Source organism: Chionomys nivalis, chromosome 1 (genome assembly GCF_950005125.1).
Source record: "Chionomys nivalis chromosome 1, mChiNiv1.1, whole genome shotgun sequence".
NCBI lineage: Eukaryota > Metazoa > Chordata > Mammalia > Rodentia > Cricetidae > Chionomys > Chionomys nivalis.
Window position 1 is genome coordinate 168,777,747 of NC_080086.1, and position 15,025 is coordinate 168,792,771.

General features: G+C 49.3%; 1 protein-coding gene across 1 annotated transcript; it reads left to right on the plus strand.

The window, feature by feature from the left end:
* The first annotated feature begins 318 nt into the window (after positions 1–318).
* On the plus strand, positions 319–12,944 carry LOC130875570 (aldo-keto reductase family 1 member B1). Its single transcript, XM_057771586.1, has 10 exons — positions 319–470; positions 4,981–5,148; positions 5,789–5,905; positions 6,880–6,957; positions 7,248–7,370; positions 7,783–7,889; positions 8,189–8,270; positions 8,742–8,825; positions 9,770–9,852; positions 12,545–12,944. Exons 1-10 carry the CDS (start codon positions 405–407, stop codon positions 12,585–12,587), a joined length of 951 nt encoding a protein of 316 aa, XP_057627569.1. The 5' UTR covers positions 319–404; the 3' UTR covers positions 12,588–12,944.
* Positions 12,945–15,025: the final 2,081 nt, after the last annotated feature.

Consider the following 15,025-nt stretch of genomic DNA (forward strand, 5'->3'; position numbering starts at 1 on the left):
AAACAAGACGTGTAGGATTTCAAAACAGTGTCTTTCTGGGATTGGAAAAGACACAAAACATCTCCTGGGCTCTAAAATGAAATCAAAACTTCTTCCCAGTCTCTGTATCTCTAGGTTGCGGGTTATTTTCAGAACAGGCTCATTCTGGCGCTACATTGGCAAACACTCTGCCACGTGGGGCGCAGGAAAAGCAGCTGCAGCTTTCCGCGCCGCTAGGACCTAGAAGGGAGAAGCATCCTCGCCGACCCCTCAAGGACCGCGGCAGCGACCAATGAGAAGGCACCTTCACTCAGCCTTGCACCAATCGCCGGCGTCCTTTCTGCAGGCCGTTGAGTCTATTTAAAGGTGCGCGCCGGGGCCAGCGCCGCACAGTTGTCGGTTAGGTTGTGTAGCGCGTAGCGGTCATGGCCAGCCACCTGGAGCTCAACAACGGCGCCAAGATGCCCACCCTGGGCCTGGGCACTTGGAAGGTAAGTGCAATGAGGGGCACAGCCCGCCACCCGCGTGGGTGACCCCGAGCGGCCTGCGCTGAGCGGTGCTCAAGTGGCGGGGCCTGTCCTGCGCATCGTGGCCCGGCCCCGCGTGAGGGGCTCGGGTCTAGCGGCTGGAGAGCGCGTGGGCGCCCCAGGTGGAGACACACCCCACCGGGACCCGACGAGAGGATCAGAAGCCGAGCCCCAGGCTTTGTCATCAGGCACCTGTGGCGCCCCAGCCTCATATGTGGGTTGTTCTCGCTTGGCCCGGATGTTGCTCTCTCGGGAATGAGCCAATTGGGCCAATGGGCCTGAGATGATTAAATTAGGAGGCGAGAGTTTGCCAGGAACTCGCCTGTTTTTCTGTCGATTTAGGCGCTGGGGATTAATCTGGCTTCCGCATTGCTGGGTGCCACCCACTGATAAAGAAGAGGGCTCCTGGTGGGACGGCCCCCAAAACTCAACCCAACACAGCAGGGTTGAGAAGAGGGCCTGATACATCAGAGTGAAATTCGGAAGGGGGAAAAACAGATAACTAAAAACTAAAAGCTGTATCTGATTTGATTATGTGGCAACCAAGGAACCAGATTTGGCGGCGTTACTGAAGCAGAGAAAAACCCAGTTCTAAAGCTACTGGAGGGTAGTTTGTCCATGGTATTGTATTTGTTACCTCTCAGCTCTGTAACCTGGGTCTTAAAGGAACTTTGAATATGGACCGGGACACTTAGACACAGTGAGGGAAAGAGAACCATGGTGTGAAACAGGACAGAGTTCGTTTACGCCCAAATTACAGTTGAGATGGGTAATGAATGTATAGGGCGAGGAGAAACAGGGTGTAGACTTACCTGTCTCTGAGCCCGTTTCTAGGCACTGGATCAGCCTGAGTTTCCAGAGGGCCGCTGGTGACTGTAGAGGTGTCATTGAATTACCACCATGCCAGGTTGAATTCCGTGCATGGGCGTGATGAGAAAGATGGTGTCCCTGCTGCAGCCAGCACAACTGCAGGACACAACACACACAGACACCAGTAACGAACTACAGAAGTTTTGAAAGTAACAGCTGGCCCACAGTATAAGTAGGGTTCTTCTGCGTTCGTTCTATCCCCTTTTCCCAAAAACCGTGGTCGTAGCTTTAGGACCTGATTTCACAGGCCAGCATTTGGAGATCGAGTCTCAGATACGTAAGGAGGAAAATTGCACAAGTCAGTTGCTGGAGAGCATGCCACAGCTGTTTGTTCAAAATAAGTTTATATGTTTAAATCCTTCTAGTCTCTTCACAGATAGTTCCGTCACTTCCCATAGTGCCTGACTTGTAGAATGGATCCTGAAGTCATGTGTTAGGTTAAGGTCAAAAAATATACTGGAGAGGAAGCTATGTTGAGAACATGTCCACTTGTGTTTCTGGGGCCAGGTGAGGTTCGTATGGAAGAGTGTGGAGGGAAGATGGACGAGACCAGTAGAGACTTGCAGGTTTTCCTTTTTGAAAAAGAATGTCAACCTGCTGCTTGCATATGTGTGCATGTTCCTTCATAGATGACAAACAATATAATTATTGGGCAGTCGCAGGAGAGGGCACGTGGATGCAGTTTCTTGTTGCCACGGAAACGTGTCAGTGGTCCTGTGGTACCCTACAGACCAACAGCAGGACTCTCTCTGGTAGTCTATGATCCACTCTTCCCTTAGGGCCTTCACACCTGCTCCCCCCCCCCCCCCATACACACCCTTTTTCCTCAGGGATGAGGACTTCAGGCCGCTGGGAGACATTCTTACTTAAATGGAGTTTCTTCCTGGCTGGCTTGCCTTTCCCACTGGATAGTAAGTACACCCATAGGATTGTGTGGCCAGAGGCCTTTAGGACAGCTAACCTCTGATACAGGCCAGCGTCCTGTGACTGATAATGTTTTGACCTAGCTGAAAGTCTTTGTAAGGACATGGCCGTTGTCTCTCCCCCGTGTTGACTAGGAACGCTGCCAGGAATGGAGAGACTTTTTCCAGTTAATGCTATCTGGGCCTCCCAACCATGAATGTCTTGAGATTTTTTGACCTAATTGTTCCCCAACAAGATCTTGGTATCAAGTCCGATTTTTGCCTCTTTGGAGTACTACCTATTCCTAGAGGAAAAGTGTGCAAGAGTTATCCTGCTGCTTCCTGAGCCTCCACTGACAGCCCTGGGGCCAAGAAGAAGAGCTGTGGCCTTTGAAATAGGAGTTTGGTTTCCTGCCAGTGACCAGGCTATGCACCTCAACCTCTCCATCTTCAAGATCAAAAATAGTCAGATAAATCCTGCCTAAGTAGGGCCAGTCCTGGATCCACATCTCTCCTGGGTGGAGCCGTGTCTTAAAATCAGAACAGAAGGACAGTAGAGCAGGTTTTATTAGTGCTGGTGCTAATCTAGGCTCCAGGAATGATAAGGCTGGGGAGGGAGTCCTTCTTGAGGTTTCGGTCTTTATCTCTTGGAATTGCTGTTTGCCATACTGAGCTGTAAGATTAACATACAGCATCAAAACAAGGGAGGCTGGTGTCTCTGACTCCTACAGTGGAAAGTGCTTCTGTGGTGACTGTGGGTTTTCTCTCAGAGACTTGCGAGTATGGCAGATGTAAGCCTGCTTACTAAGCTGCCAGGGGTCTGGGTTTGGGGATGGACACCTCTGGGAGCAGGCTTCCCCTTGACCTCTTGCACTTCCAGCCTTTATCCGTCGTTGTCTTCCCGTGAAAATGTCGCACAGACTTTTCTGTGGACTTTAGTTTGGTGCCAGTTATCCTGCAGTCTTGGTTAATGTAGTCTGCTCTCAAGCGCTGAGGAACAGAAAAATCAAGTTAACCGTAAGCAGAAAACAAGCACGGAAGTCACGTTCGGAGTGGGAGCTCACTGGCTCTACCCACGGCAGCCACTAGATGCTCACCTGGCATTCCATTGCGAGTTATAAAGTAAGGTCACCAGGATTCAGTCACTCTTGGCCCCGTTGTTCCAGGGAGTTGTAGGCCCACAGTCTCCCAGCAAAGAACGCTAGCTGAGGAGGGTTCCCTTAGCAGGTCAGTGCAGGCCCCGAGACGGCGTCCTCAAAGCCTGCCTCAAATTGTGTTTATGCTTGGTGGCTGTGGCAGATGTTTGACCTTGTGCCCAGCACTCTATCCAGAGCCCGGTGCTACCGGCCCTAAGCAGGCTTTGGTCCTCCCAGGACCTTGTGCCCAGCACTCTGTCCAGAGCCAGGTGCTACCGGCCCTAAGCAGGCTCACTACAAGGCACGCAGAAGAGGGAGCCAAAGAAAGCGCATAAATCCTGGCAGAAGTTCAGCATGTGCCGTGAGGCAGAGCCCCAGCTCACCAGGTCCCTCTTACACTGTCTTTCCCAGGCAGAGATGTGCTTGCCCCTCACAGCTAATATCAGTGACAGCTATGTCTGGGTGCCCCAGAGAGCCCGTGGTAGGGGAGTCCTCTCCTGCATACGCTGAAACAGTTCCTTCTACTATGGAACGGTGGAGAAGCCATAGGTCCCCTCTGAGGTTCCTCAGGGAAACCAGAGTTTGCTCAACCGTCTAATGAGGTAGCTCATACCCCAAAATGGCACGGCCCCCCCCACTGGGCAGCCTCCTCCCCTGCTGGCTGAGGAGCAAGCGCCCCTGCCAACAGGTGCCGGTGATGGACTTGATCTGGCGTTCCATAGTTTCTCCCCAGACTGTTTTGTTCACAGGGCTCCAGACAAAGTAAATGTTGGCAGCTGCTGGCAGCCCTGGGGAGTTTTTCTTTTCGTTTGCTTCTGCCCCAGCTCTCGAAAGGAATGTGCTGTGTTCATCAGCAGTGCCCCGCAGTGTCTTGTTCGGTTCTCTGACCTAGGCAGGAGCCAGGAGCTAGGGAATGTCGCTGTGCAGTCTGGGGGCTGGGGGAGCTCCGGGCCATGCAGGCCTGTCCTCTGCCTTACTGGCCAGGCTTCCCACATTTGTTCTGGAACTCTGGTGGTCATTTTCCAAAGCTTCTGTCTTCTTTTCCACTCACTTCTGTCTGCTAACACCTCCGAGGGGCCATCTGTCTGTGTCCACCTCCTAGACTGGGTTCTCATTCACTGAGTCAGCAGCAGTTGAGCTCTTGCTGTATGCTGAATATCTTTAACTATTGAAATGAAATGGTGCTCCTCATTACCTGAGATTTCAGCTAGTGGGGATTGGTTGTTGTTGTTGTTTACTTGTTTGTTTGAGACGTGGCCTCATTGTATGGCCCAGTCTGGCCTCAACCTCACAACTCTCAAGCCTCTCCCTCCAGAGTGATGCGATCATACATACATATGGCTTCGAGCAATCTGTGCTGCTGGCAAGTGGCTGTCAGCTCTGCTAAGGTGGAGGAATGCGCCATTCCGCCTTGGTACCCTGTCTGGGGGCTGACTGTGGAACGCTACCACACAGATGTAATGGCAGAACAAGAGCCTGATCCAAGACTGCTGTTCTTTCTTGGCTTTGTGCAAACTCTGCACGGTTTTGTTTTGAATTTTATGGCTTATATTCCTTCCTTTCCAGTCCCCTCCTGGCCAGGTGACCGAGGCGGTGAAGGTTGCCATTGACCTTGGGTACCGCCACATTGACTGTGCTCAGGTGTACCAAAATGAGAAGGAGGTGGGAGTGGCACTCCAGGAGAAGCTCAAGGAGCAGGTGGTGAAGCGCCAGGAGCTCTTCATCGTCAGCAAGGTACCAACCTGCCAGGATCCTGGGGTCCGAGTCACTCAGCAGGGACCTGACTGCCAGTAGGGTTCACTTAACCGTGATGGCAGTTAGGTCTAGGTATGTGATTCTTCCAGGTCCAACTCAAGCCCGTGGGGGACCTGGTGCTTGTTCACCTATAGATCTCTCTGTTGGACCTATAGATTAGAGAGCCCTGTGCTGACAAGACTGCCTGAGGTGACTCTTCTTTTTAAGGAGTTTCTTCAGGGACAGAACTTAGTTCCCATTTACAGACTGGGTTTCACTGCAGGCCTGTAGAGGCTGTGAGTACACAAAAGAGCCTAGAATAGAGGGTGCGGCTGGTTCCATGAGGATCAGCTTGGCAGGAAAGTAGACCTAGAAGGTGTTTAGCACCTCTGCTTCTATAGTTGGTCTGTTCATTCTGTAGTTATGCCTTGTTTGGTCTTTGTGAGGTGCCCTTGGCCTGACCATCCCACATTTCCTTTGGAAAGTTGGGGTCCCCAGTATAAACTGGGAGCTCTCCGGCCACTGCTAACGTCAGGGTTATGGGGAGAGGAGGTGTGTCCTCTGCCTTGGAGCTGCATGGCTCCCGGCCGGGAAGCGGCATTTGTACAGTGGGGATGAGATGTGCCTTTGCTGGCTTCAGCTGTGGTGCACATTCCATGACAAGAGCATGGTGAAAGGAGCCTGCCAGAAGACGCTCGGCGACCTGCAGCTGGACTACCTGGACCTCTACCTGATTCACTGGCCAACAGGCTTCAAGGTAGGGGTACTGCTGGGATTGAGTCCCTGTGACTTAGGTGCCATCTCATCTTCCTTATTAGCACATTGGAGGTGGTTGATTCTTCTTGTCTCTGCCACTAGAGGTGTGGGCCGCCAACCAGCTTCGGTATTATCACCCATAATGTGTTAGAAACCAGCCTCATGCCTCTTCCACCATCTGGACCACTGGTTTCTCAAATGCACCCTTTGGAGTTTGGAAAGCACCGCCATTTTCACTCGGTGCTTCTAGAATTTAGTCCTGGTGATGAATATAGCTACTCTGGCTCCTGTTGCCCTCTTGCACATGGCTGTAGGTGCAGGTGCAATCAGCCTCCGCTACCCACCCTTCTCCAGGCTTGTACACACATTGTTCACACATAGGAGTTTGTACCTCCATTCCAGGTCATTCTCATTTGTGTAAATGTGTGCTTACAACCTGGTTCTCTGCACCGCAGAACTCGGAATCACTATATTTTCTGCCTCTAGCCCCTGGCTTGTTTTTTTTTTTTTTCTGCATGGTTACCCAGATTGAAAGGTTGTGAGTTTTATCCTCCAGCTATTTTAGCTCACTGTGGTCTCTTGGGGCTTGGGGGACTTGATTTTCACCCTTTGTTTTATGTATGACAAGGCAGCAGGGACCGTGATAACAGGGTGATAGTGTTAGTGGCCTGAGAGCCGGTTGAGACAGGGCCCTGAGTTTCCCAGCCTTGAGCACCTTCCTTTCTACTGTACTCTTTCCCCATGGCAGAATGAATCTCAGACTTGGGAGTGTCCGAATCTCCATCTGACTGCCCCAGCGCTGTCGCTGTCAGGACAAGGACCTCCATCAGGGTCACCTGGTTTCTTTTCATCCTGGCTGCCAGATCTGCTTCTCACCGTCTTCCTCTGTGTTTATAATGCTGCAAGATTAAAACAGGTCTGCGAAGAACTGTTACTGATCATTTTGCATATGTATGTTTTTATTGTTAATGACAGCCTGGGCCTGATTATTTTCCACTGGATGCATCAGGAAATGTGATTCCCAGTGACACCGATTTTGTGGACACTTGGACGGTAAGGTGACTCTGGCTGAGACCCTTCCTTATTTATTGCTGGTATCCTGTTCTTGCATGTGAGCCAGTTGTGAGCTGTCTGCTCTGCCGCCTTTTACCATGTATAAATCATCCTGTCTCCATGGTTATCTATTATCTCCTGAAAGCCCGTCCAGCTTTCATGCCCTTCTCAGCTTCTGAAAGGCTAAGGTGCTGGCTATGAATGGGGAGGGCATGGACATAGACATGCTTCTAGTCCTTGTTTTTTGGGGGGATTCATTTAGTACCCAAATAGCCGTCTCTTCCTTTTAGGCCATGGAACAGCTGGTGGATGAAGGTTTGGTGAAATCGATTGGTGTCTCCAACTTCAACCCTCTTCAGATTGAGAGGATCCTAAACAAACCTGGCTTAAAATACAAGCCTGCAGTTAATCAGGTGAGCCTCCCCAAGGGAGGATGCTGACGTGCTATTTTATCAGCTAGTCCTAGCTCTTACCACATCACCCAGGACATCCTGAGATCTGATTTATCACGACAGATAGGCACATCTGGGAGTGGAAGGTTTACGGAGATAGGATTTGAGGCTTAGCCAGAAAAAAAACGTGGCTTCTGATATGAGCAGTGGACAGCTAGCGAGATCTGCGGGCCCTTATCAGTTGGTAAGTGGCCAAGGCTTATGGCTTTAGAGCACTGGTAACAAAATCATTGTTCTTAATGTGAAGGCCACCAGCTGGGAAATGTAGGGAGTTGTTGCAGCCTATCTGGGAGGCAGACATTTCCATGTGGGGAGAGACGGGACTTTTAGCTTGTGTTCACTGCTACAGTCAACCCTCCTGTTTGTGTTGCAGATCGAGTGCCACCCGTACCTAACTCAAGAGAAGCTGATTGAATACTGCCATTCCAAAGGCATCGTGGTGACTGCATACAGTCCCCTTGGCTCTCCTGACAGGCCCTGGTGAGCATCCCTGGGGTGGCTGTTGGAAATCAGAATGACTAAAAAGAATGACTGGATATCCCAGAGAGGACGTGTGTGCTGCCATGCAGACCTTTTCTGGGGCCACTGGGCTTCCTGGGAGGTTGGTGTTTCTAGGAGCAAGATGAACACTCGCTTACAAAGATCAGCAGGTGGATCATGACCCAGCTTTAGTTCAGGAGCTTGACCAACCACCCAGAATTCGGGGAGGGTCAGGGCTGGGGTGGCCAGCTGCCTTGAGTGGCAGTGGTGACAATTATTGACCTCACCGTCTGTTCCAGGGCCAAGCCCGAAGACCCTTCTCTCCTGGAGGATCCCAGGATTAAGGAAATTGCATCCAAGTACAATAAAACTACTGCCCAGGTATGGCCACTTCCAGCTGCTCAAGACTGTTGCCTGAACTGCGCTCCTGTTGGTCCCTGCTAGTCAGGAGCGGAGGACGCCATAAAGCCCTCTCTGGAAGTATGGTTTGGAGTCCTAGAATACAATGTTAAGGACAGAGATCTGGGCTTTCAAAGATTAATTGCCATGTAGTCTGGGAATGATAGTTTCTGTCCCTGATGCCTTTATAGAGAGCCTAGACATTGACACAGTATTTACTAGTGTTTATGAAAGCTCATCCCTCTACAAATAGAGCTCTTACTACCTGCAGTGTGGGAGACGTTCTCTTCCTCCCGTGGGTCCCATGGAGAGTGCAGTGATTGCTGTGGCCTTGTGATATGCCTGAGCCGTCAGAGCAGGACTCTAGAGTGTCACTAGATGTCTCTGAACCTCTTTACCTGTGTAGTTGTAGACTATGAGATGATTAACACAGTGCCTGGGGTGTGTCCACAGGTGCTGATCCGCCTCCCCATACAAAGGAACTTGGTGGTGATCCCCAAGTCTGTGACTCCAGCACGAATTGCTGAGAACCTGAAGGTAAGATCCCAGCTGGCAGAGCCAGCTTCCCTCCGTGATGTGTGGGGGAAGGGCCTCAGGTTCCTCTTCCTTCCCCAGCTGTGATTCTGATCAAGTCATTTGACTGCACTCAAGTAAAATAATCCCCATTTTGAGATCTATTGTGAAGCTCAAGTCCTTGTGGCTCACATAGCACTTGACACAGCACTGTGGTGCCTGCTTCTGCAGTAAGGGCTCCGTGAAATCGCTACACTGACTATAAAATGCCTAAGTAGTCATGAACAGGGCTTGGGAATATCTGGGCACCAGGAGTGTGGCATTCAGAACACCACCACCCGCGCCTTCCGCAACAGCTCAGGCTACCAGATGAGAGGGCAAGCTGGGGAAAGAGCTGTTTCAGGACAGTCCTGGTGTCCCTTGAACTTCTGTTTTCTCTAAGCAAAGGGACATTCTGCTGAGGTCTGGCTCAAAGTGTGGCACCACCAAGGAAGTGTAGCTCTTTAGCTGTCAGCCCCAGGTAGTCCCCCATAGGCCACAGTTAGGGTGGTTCTGATGACAGAACCAGCAACTAGTCAATACCTCTAAGACCATGCCACTTACCGTAAAGATGTGGGAAGAAAGGCCTGTCTTGTTAGAAATGGGCCAATCACTCATCTCATATTCTGCAGTATTAGGAAAGAAGTGGTAGATGACAAATCTCCAAATACTGACCTAGTGTTTTTTCTTCTTTTTTTAAATCTTACTGTGCATTCTTTGCATAATTTTCCATGGCTGTAATCACAAGAGTATTTAGCAGAGTCTTGCCATGCACTTTCTTGTGGAGAGTAATTAACAGTCTTCTTGAAGTTCATCTCCTCTCCTGCCGTCTGCACTCTAGGCAGTGGGAGCCACCTGGAACTTGATGGCGTTGGTCTGCTCTCACTGCAGAACTCATGGCTTTGCTTCCTCTCATATTTGTGTGTAAGGTCTTTGACTTCGAGCTGAGCAAGGAGGATGTGGCCACTCTACTCAGCTACAACAGGAACTGGAGGGTGTGTGCCTTGATGAGGTGAGTGAGTCAGGGTGACGACTGTTTGATGTCACCAAGTATTGTAGGGTAAGCAGCATCTCTCCAGGCCCCAGGGGCTCTGTGTGCAGCCCACCCTGCTTTCACACAGACCGTGTCTCTCATCCGTGCAGAACAGGAAGGATTGCAGAAAGCCAGGGAAGGTAGCTGCCACAGTGTCTCTTCCTCCTGCTAGAGCACAGTTGGTCCAACTTGGACATTTTAGTTTCTGAACTCCGGGGATCCCAGAGGCTCAACTGATGCCTACCTTCCTAGAATAATTTGCATGTGACTTAATGACCCTAATAAAGAGTTTGATAGGAAGACCCTGGCGCTGGGCTCAGGATAGCCCTAATACCAAAAAGCCCCATGATCTAGAATGCCACTCAGCTTCACCTTGGCTGGTTTCTTGTCTTCCCTCTGAAATGGGGTTTGGACTCCCAAGTCCCTGGGAACATGTGTGCTTTAAGAAACGATCTCTTGGGGAGCTCCAGCCCCACACTGATACCTCAGTGCTGAAGAGCACTGGCTGCTCTTCCAGAGGTTGTGAGTTCAATTCCCAGCAACCATGTGGTGGCTCACAACTGTGTATAGTGGGATCTGATGCCCTCTTTTGGCATAAAGTTGAACATGCAGATAGAGCACTCATACACATAAAATAAATATATAAATCTTTAAAAAAATTAAGCAACCTCTATGTCCCCAATGGTCCTAATGCCTCTTTCTCTTCCTAGCCTTGCTTTTGCTTTCTCTTGCCTTCTGCATAGTTCAGGGTTTACTTGGTGACTGGGCCTCTACCACCATGTGTGCCTTAGACAGTAACATCTGTGATTCAGGCTGAGATTGCTAGCGTGCATGTTGCTATCGCAGGGACCTCAGGTTCTAAATAGGCCATAAACAGAGCCAGTCCAGGAGTCCCAGCCAGGATCCTTCCTAATATATTAATGACACTTAACCTTTTAACATGAAGATCATTTTGGTTTTGCTTGTTTGCTTGCTTGCTTTGGATCTGATGGGCAAGAGAGAAGTAGATCTCCTGCCTGTGGCATCCGCTCAGTTCTTAGAACCTGTAGTCATCGTTCAGTCTTGCATCCCCCCTGCCACTGTGATGTTTACATTGACGCTTTGGGGATGGACAAACCATGATCTTTCTAACTGACCCCTCCATCTCTACTGCCTCCCTTGCACTTTGCACCACTATTCTAGAAACATCTGTGCATCAGCAATACTGAGTGGGCATGGATTGGGGTCAGGGTGGAGAGGAAGAGGCTGGCTTTAATGTTGCCAGACGTCCCAGGAAGCTTTTTCTAACTGCCCGTATGCCAACCCTCCCATTGACACACACTGTTACAGTAAGCCTGTCCTGCTGGTGGGTCAGGAGAGCTGTGTGGTCTGAGTGTTCGGGGAAAGTAATGTATTCCTGGCCTGGCTCACTCTTGACCTCTGATGTTAATCACAGTAGAGCTGCATTAGGGGTCTGGGAAGAAATGAAGCCAGCAATGAATGCCCTTTTGTTTAGAGCAGCTCTTCTCAACCTGTGGGCCTAATGACCTTTTCACAGGGGTTGCATATCAGATATCCTGTGTATCAGATATTTACGTTATGAGTCATAACAGCAAAATTACAGTTACGAAGTAGCAGTTTTATGGCTGGGGGCTCACCACAACATGAACTATTTTAAAGGGTCGCAGCATTAGGAAGGTTGAGAACCACTGGCTTAGACATTAATAGAAGGAAAGGACTTCAGACATAATGAAAACACGTGCTTCTTCTGAGGAGTAACATAACAACCTTTCTTCACATTCTGTTTATCCTCCTGTCCTTTCAATTCCAGAGAGCAGGAGACAGCTGGGACTTCATGGTTTTCATTGCAGCTGGGACTTCTGGTTTTCATTGCAGAACTTACTGGATTTATTTTTTCATGTGCATGTGTGTGTGTGTCACACACACGTGTGCAGGCTTTGACAGCCTACCTGTCCAGTTTTCCCAGTGCTCTTGCCATTTTGTTCCTAGTATAGGCATTGGCCTACCAGTAGACTGTGAGCCTTGGCTAATGCCAGCCCCTCCCCGGTTCCTACAGCAAATCCCCAGCCACTGTTTGGTGCTTATTTTTGTTCCAGATGGCAAGAAAGTGCCCTCGCCTCTCTCCTGAGAGCCGCTGCTGTTTGACTTGCCCTTTGGGATTCAGCATTACACAGCTTTTTAAACCCTTCTGCTGTCTTGTTATCTCTGCTCTTTTTGTCCTGTGTCGATATGATGCTGTATGCTCCTGCTAGCTAGTCTGAGTTGCTAGGAGGCAGTTCTTTACATGCATGCCAGTTCATGACATCATGAGACAAGAGGAGCCTAGAGGCTGAGTAGCTCTCCCTGCTGTATGTATGTGATCAGAAGAGTCTTCAGACTGGCTTGCTTGACGAGACATCATTTCTCTGTAGGTGACTTATTACAGTCAAAGACTTTTCTCTGAGAGTTGGCAGGATAGTTCGGTATATTAAGGCATTTGGAACCAATACTGTTGAACAGAGTTCCATCCCCAGGACCCACGTGGTAGAAGGAGAGAACTGACTCACACAAGTTGTCCTTTGACCCCCAGCATGTGTCCTGTAGCATGCACATCCCCACACGTACACACAGTAAGTGAATGCAGTTTTTGGAAGCGGCTGAGTTGTAAGGCGCATGTGTTCTTTTCTGACAGCTGTGCTAAACACAAGGATTACCCGTTCCATGCCGAAGTCTGAAGCTGTGGATGCCTGCTGTCCCCCAGCGACTTGTACCTGTTCTTCCTGCTTCATCTGTCCTTGCAGGTGTAGTGTGGCCTGTGTCCTCTGCACTGGGTGAAACCTTGAGGTTCAGACAGTGCGGGTCTGTTAGTCTGACATAGGCCCTGGAGAACATTCTCAATAGCTGAGGGGTTTCCTTCAGCCGTTCTTGACCTTTCTTCTTACCCCCCTGGAGAACGTTTAACACAAGAACCCTTTCCAACCAAAGAAAAGCAAGATTTATAGTCCAAGTAGTGCCACTAACAGTTAAGTGCTCAGAACTGTAATCCTTTGGGTCAGACTTCTCTTGCCTCAAATAAAAACTGCTTTTGTGAATTTGGTGGTGTTCCATTTTATTCTTGTTCTGCGGAACACTAGGCCACATTTGCCGCACTCTCAGCCTACCTTCCCTGAGTACCCAAGCACAGGCTGATGAGCTGTGAACAAAATGAGGACCCTACGCTAACACTTGACACTTCGTGTTGGGCTACATCCTGGTGACATGGTGAACTTAAACAGAGGGTGTCAGGACCTTGCCTCTGGAGACTGAGCAGTCTGGCCAGGTCATACCCAGGGATCTTAAGAGTTTACAAGATTCTGGGCAATTGTCGCTGTAGCCAGGGCTATTTGCTAGGACATAAAGCTCCTTGATGTCACATATTACTTGGGTGGCCCTCCTGTCTATGAAGGTCAAAATTAAAAGGCAGCTCTACCTGAGCAAAACAAGGCTTTTTGTGGAGGCCTCATCTAGACAGAGGGAAGAAAGGTGCAAGAGCTGACATCTGCTGGATATGGTGAACTCTCTGAGGTTATGGAGTAGGTTTTGGGCCTCTCATGCTCTTGCTGGCTTCTATGGTGGCATCTCCTCACCCAGGATTCAGCTGACACAAGGCAGAGAGAGACAGGTCACACTGTGACCTGAGGCTTCATAAGCTGATGGCTCTGTTCTGGCTTAGTTTGCTGAATGATAATAGACCCAAATGCAAATGTCCAGTGACTGTCTTATGTGTTACTGGCATTTATGAAACTCCTGAGGGTGAGTTGGGCTCCAGTGGTTGCCAGGCCTCTCCAGGGGAGGAACTAGAACTAATTCTGTACCTCAAAATATGAGCTCCTCCTGCACAGGCTATTGGCCCTGCTTCTAGCACCCCGGGGTCCAGTTCTCCTTGCTGGAGTAGGCAGGTTCCACCTTCTCTCTAAATGCCAATGTTACATACCACCTGTAGTGTAACAGGACAGATTATTACCTGGCTAATCTCCATTTCTAACTCTCCAGGTAGTTAAGAATTGGCCAGAAGTCACTGGATAATAGGGACAATCACTAGGAAGAGTTTTTATCTTAAGACTAAAAGCACTGTCAGTAAGTGAAAGAGGAGGCCGAACCCCCCGTGTATTTCAGAACAAGGAGGAACTTGTTCACTTGCCAGTCCATGTTCTTCAAGGCCAAGGATTCTGTAACTACGTTCTTTGAACTACAATTCCACTCATTCTGACTGGCAAGTTACATAATCAGCCTTTGTCTCCTCGGTCTAGAAAATGCTTATAGTGGACATAAGGATTAAATGATGTCATGAATATTAAACCCCTTTCTAAACATCAGGCACACATGGCATCCAGGCCAGGGACATAGTTCAACAGGTCAAGGTGTTTGCTGCCAATCTTGATAACTTGAATTTGATCCCTGGGACATACATGGTGGAAGGAAAGAACTGACTCTCACAAATTATCTTCTGACCTCCATATGTGCGCGCGCACACACACACATGCAAAAATTAATAAAACAAACATGTCAGTCATTACTCCTGATATTCATATCAATTATCATAACCAAGCACGACAGAAACCCACGGCTCCTTTACAGCTCACAAATGGTACCCAGGGATGTAGCTGTGCCCAGCAAAGGCTCATTCCACTGTAGAAACAGCCCTATATCTGTGGTGCTGAGCTCTGCCAAACACACCCACAGGAAGGGACAGCTCCTGATAAACTTTGTTTTTTCATCTCTAGGATTTTATTCAATAACTCAGGGAATGAGCGCTGAAGAAAATGCTGCCTATGATGTTTTTTAATAAGGGTTGTTTCATAAAAATAGCTGAGTACAGTCAGAGGATGTAAGAGAGAGTAAGAATTAGAACACCCCATCTGGTGTTTCTCCAAACCATTGTTTTCAGTTTCACTTTTTGGCAGCAGACTTTATTCTGAAAAATTCTGCCTGGACCTTCAATGTATAAACTGCAGATAAAGACTAAACTGTTGTGGCTCAAGTCAGGGAAGAACCTGGGCGTGGAGCCAGCAGCATCCTTTCCCATGGCCTCCCCCCCACCACTATCACCACCACCCGGGAGGGCCCTGTATCACAGTTTCCCACAAACATAAACTCTTGTTTCACAGAGTTGCCGGTATCTGGAATTCTGGGT